The 4,624-nt window shown below is 50.2% G+C and overlaps 1 protein-coding gene across 1 annotated transcript in view; it reads right to left on the reverse strand.

Moving 5' to 3' along the window:
* Window positions 1-301: 301 nt before the first annotated feature.
* Window positions 302-4,624, reverse strand: part of FNBP1 (formin binding protein 1) — a 91,850-nt gene continuing 87,527 nt past the window's right edge. Inside the window, exon 15 of the mRNA XM_077768383.1 lies at window positions 302-3,376. Within this exon, the coding sequence (XP_077624509.1) occupies window positions 3,369-3,376 (8 nt within the window). The 3' untranslated portion in view covers window positions 302-3,368. The remainder of the gene's footprint in view (window positions 3,377-4,624) is intronic.

A 4,624-nucleotide genomic window follows, 5' to 3' on the forward strand; every position in this document is an offset into this window, starting at 1 on the left:
CCCCAAATCCCTGGACTGAATCAACCTGAATCTCTCATCACCACAATGTCCTGGACAGACAGCTTTTCCCCCAGCGGGTGGGGTGGTGGGCAGAGTGAGCCAGGCCCCAGTTTGATGGCTACGTGACTGGTCTTGGGTTCACACAGTAAATCAGCGAGGTGCAGACAGGCCCAGCCGCCTCCGCCCCCAGCCCGGGGGCCCTGGCTGCTTCCGGGACCCAGGCCACGCCACCGCCGAGCAACAACCACCGCTGCCGCCGAGCAACAACCGAGCAATAAAAACAGCCCCGCAACAGCGTAACTGAGGTTATACTTTTATTTAACATTTAAGAGGGTTAACGTATAGTTACAAGGTCAATATAAGCCTTCCAATGGAAGCACTTTATTTGGTTTAATTCCATCTCCAGAGACACATGGCGGTTCCAGAACCTTCACAACGGCAATGGGCCGGTACAACACTTGAGATGCCTCCAAAGCTCAGAATTAGTGCCATACACACAAGTAAACCAAAAAGTTTAAAGGTGCTCAACATCAGGTTAAAATAGAATTTTGAATCACTCTCTAAAGTTTTGTTTTGTTTTGTTTTTGTTATTTGTTTTTTGTTTCCGATGATAGAAGCACGGGAGTCAGAGGCATGAGGATGTATGAAACCCAAGACTTCTGGAAAAATACTTAGCATCGATGTAACTTTTATTTTTTTTTCATGTTCAGTGAACTTTCTCCTGTAATTACAGATGTCACCAGAAGGCGTTAGGGGGGCCTCTGTGCTACAACTCGCGTGGCCTAGCCTAAAGCCTGGAAGATTCGAAGAGAGCGTGATCAAAACCCAAAGGAAAATCCCACTATGGCCTTCCATACCTTTTTATCCTGTAAAGGAAAAACTGGGTAAATGAAAAGTTCCTCTCTTTCATTTTGTTTTTAGGTCATTATCAGGGCAGGCTCTTTAAAACTTAGTCATTCTTACAACAATATTCTAGCAGAGAAACGACAGGCATCGGGGATGAGGTGGGGGAGACGAAGAAGCAGATGGGAAATTCCACGTCTCTACGCTATGTGAACTGGTCCATACGAATATATAGATGAGTTCCCAGTAAGATTCCCAGAGTAAATGATACATCTCAACTATCAGATAATAACTTCTTTCCTTCAGTGAACTCAGCCTCACAGCGTAAACCCCAAGGTGAACGCTGAGAAGCGCGTACGATCCATTCTTTTTTGGATGCAGATGATACAGAAGGAAGGAAGGAAGTGGAAAAACGGCGCAGGGTGTACAAGTAACGAGCATATTGTGTACTGGGTTTAACAGACATGAAAAGAACAAATCACTGCGGCTTATACTGTATTCCCTATGTTGCAAGAAATTAATCTATCCTGACCCGGAATGTGAAAGATGCAATGCACATGCATTACTGAGGCTCTAAAATCGATTTAAAAAACCCTTTAGCATCTTCTGTTGAGTGGAGAGCGGTCAGCGTGGCTTGGTGAGATTCAGAAGTTCCTGGAGAGACCTGGTCCCCTGGTTGATAGAGGAGCCCTCCGTGCCCCGCCCCGCCCCACAGGACTGCCCAGACTAACAACACAACTGTAGGTTTGCAGGGACACAGGGGAGACCCCCCCCCTTTGGCAGCCTGGCTGCCGTGTCACGTGCCAGGCTGGCCCTCTCACGAGACTGAGGATGGCCACATGTTGGCCGCCGCCGTGGGGACCGGAGACCTGCTGCCAGTGTGGCAACCTTGAGACAGCCAATGGCTGCAGCCTTTCTGGCAGTGATCTTCAGCCCAAGGGCATAGCCCCCTTTAGGGAGAAAGACAGAAGCACAGAGAGAAGGGGAGCGGCTCATGCTCTCTTGCTGGCTGGCCTTTAAACCCAAAGCCACTTCCTCTTGACTCACTCACCCCAGGCATTTGCTTGCTGGAAGTTCCTAGTCGCCGAGCCACGCTGAGGGTGGTGTGTGGTCACCCCCCAGTGTGCCGAGAGGAACCATTTTTTTGGCCACTGAACACAGGCCCAAGCCCTTAGCACCTGTCGTTTCTGTCCCTTTCCCTTCAACTCCTATTAGACATCCTTGTCTTAGATTCATAAATGTCGAGAAGAACTGAGGATGTTTGAGGTGACTACCTAGTTACCAAAAACCAAAGGAGAGAAGAGAGGCCCGATTTCCTTCTTGGGCTTCCGGATGGTGTCTCGTTCACAGAAACTCACAGCCAGTGATTGCTCTCGGCTGTTTCTGCACCAGAAAAGAAGGAACGCTACGCTGCTCTAAGGCATGAGTGGCCACAGGCTACATGGCCTCACGTTTTCCCCCAAGGATCCATAAGGGGCAGGAAAGTTCGCTCCAAAGGCAAACTCAACAATCTATGTGGCCCGCAGAACACGTGAGGATATGCAGAAGCTGCAGCCACAGGATCACCTGAAGGACCACGAGCAGCACTGGGTCTTTGGTGAGGAAAGCGCTAAAATCCTAAGACGCAAATCTCGGAATTCACGGGAAGACGGGAATTTCCACTTTGCAACGAGCTAACGCCGAGGTGAGACCCTCGTTCATAAAGTGCCGGGGTCCACGGTTCTCATTAATGAGGGCAACAACAGGGAGAAGGCAGGCCCGGCCCTTTTAGACTCCGTGGGAGGTGGACTCGCGCTTTTGGGCGCAGCCTCCGAGCTGGGATAGGACTTTCAGTCCAGACCTTTCCAGGCCCCTGAGCACAGGCCTCAGATAAAAATGTGTGTGTGTTTGATGAGCGTGCACAGAGGGGGGTGCGTACATGTGTGTGTGCGTGCCCCCACGCCCACCGTGGACGCTCTCGGGCCATGAAATGTTGGAAGGGCCAATGTTTAGTGCAAGGACCAGAAAAGGACCACTAAATACTCGGTGGATTTGGGACACAGGAACACATCAGTGACATTGGGGCATTCAGTCTGTCTGGTGCACACCTGACCTTCCTTGTCCAGATTCTGTTAGTCTCCCGGGCAGGGGGGCGACCAGTGGCAAAGTTTTCACGAAAGGCACAGTGTGAACCATGGACAGGCCAGGATGTTCCAGATAGACTGAGGGCCACTGTGGGAGCCCGGGGAGGAGGGAACACGTGTCTAGCTGCCTTCTGTGGCCCCATGTGTGGCGGGGACAGGGACAGACCTGCTCCCCGCAGAGGTGGCCAGACTGGGCCCCGGAAGGAGCTGGGCCACGAGAAGCATGCTGTCAAAAGAAAAGAAAGAAAAAAGGCAAGCAGCTGCGTGGCGGGGCTGGGTGGGGGTGGGGGATGTCACTTCAGGCTGAGATGTCCAGGGCCACGGTCCAGCCCCGCGCGGGCGCCCAGGCCTGCGGAGACAAGCAGACTGGAGGGTTTCTCCTGGGAAGGCTCCCCGAGGCCTCTAGGAATCTACAACACAAAAAAACAGAAAGAAAAAGATAGTTTAGAGGAAGGCAGGCGGTCAAGGGCGGCCACTCTGCTTCTCTGCAGAATGCGCTGCCCCGGGAGGGGGACAGCTTCAGAGCAGTGGGCTGTCACCACAGGGCACGTCTGAGATAAGGAACTTTCACGGTTTTGGGTCCGCTAGGGAGCCCGCCTTTCCTCCGAGAGTGAACAGAGGCCCGCATGGGAGACGCTGCCCCCATCCGCCCCGACCCCCCTTTCTAAGGGGAAAAAAAATGTGCCCATGTTCCCAGGAGGGTGCAAGGCATTTCAGGGCCCGATTCTGTCCCCGGAAGACACTCTCTGGGCTTCCCAGAAACGTAAAATCTTGGCGAGAAGGAAAACTTGTCACTTTAATGTTTACTCAGCAATAAACAGTGAAAGTTCTTCATCTTGAGGGGCAGAGGAGGAAGGAGAGACGGATTCTGGAAGCCCTCAGGAGCACACAGGGTGAGAAACGGAGAAGGTGCCATCATTTAAAGGGGGGAGGGGTAGAATTTTTAAAAAGCATTTGGCTGGAAAAGTTCTCCATTACTGAAGACAAAAGAGTTAAACACCCGTATTACAAAGAATAATTTTCTCAGAAAGGTGAAAAATCATTTAAAATACACAACACTGAGAAAAATACGTTTATTAGAGAGGCAGATATGAGGGTACAACTTAAAGATGCCAGACAGTCTTTTCTTTTAGGGTAAGGAGAGAGCGAGAGAGAGAGAGACAATCATGTTGGCCGTATTCAAACGAAACTTACTCAGAGCCCAAGTGTCTACAATAAACTCAATGAGGAGCAGCCGGCAGGGAACCTAGTCCTTCCGGCATCCTCAGTGGTTACAAAAACAAAAAAGGTCATTAGGCAGCAGAATCACCAATAAAACAAACAGACAAAAGAGTAAAACGTTAAAACAACAAATTCAAGTCATCCTTTTAGTTCTTCAATTGCAGTATATACAAATGTATTGGGGGGTCGGTGGTGGGGAGGGGGTTACGGACATATTTAACAGAAAGCAATTTAAAAAACCAAACCAAACCATAAAAGAAGATAAGTCACAATCCAATGGACCCACTGGATGTTCCTCTAGTCTAAATATTTTGGCAATTATTAAATAGTCACATCGTAGACAACACACACATACACACGCATGCACGCACACACACACAAGTGCATGGGCACAAAACAGCTGCTTTGAGTTCTGGGCGTCAGGAAGCAGCAGTCCC

This window comes from Crocuta crocuta, unplaced genomic scaffold (assembly GCF_008692635.1).
Source record: "Crocuta crocuta isolate KB4526 unplaced genomic scaffold, BGI_CrCroc_1.0 scaffold35, whole genome shotgun sequence".
In the NCBI taxonomy this organism is placed as follows: Eukaryota; Metazoa; Chordata; class Mammalia; order Carnivora; family Hyaenidae; genus Crocuta; species Crocuta crocuta.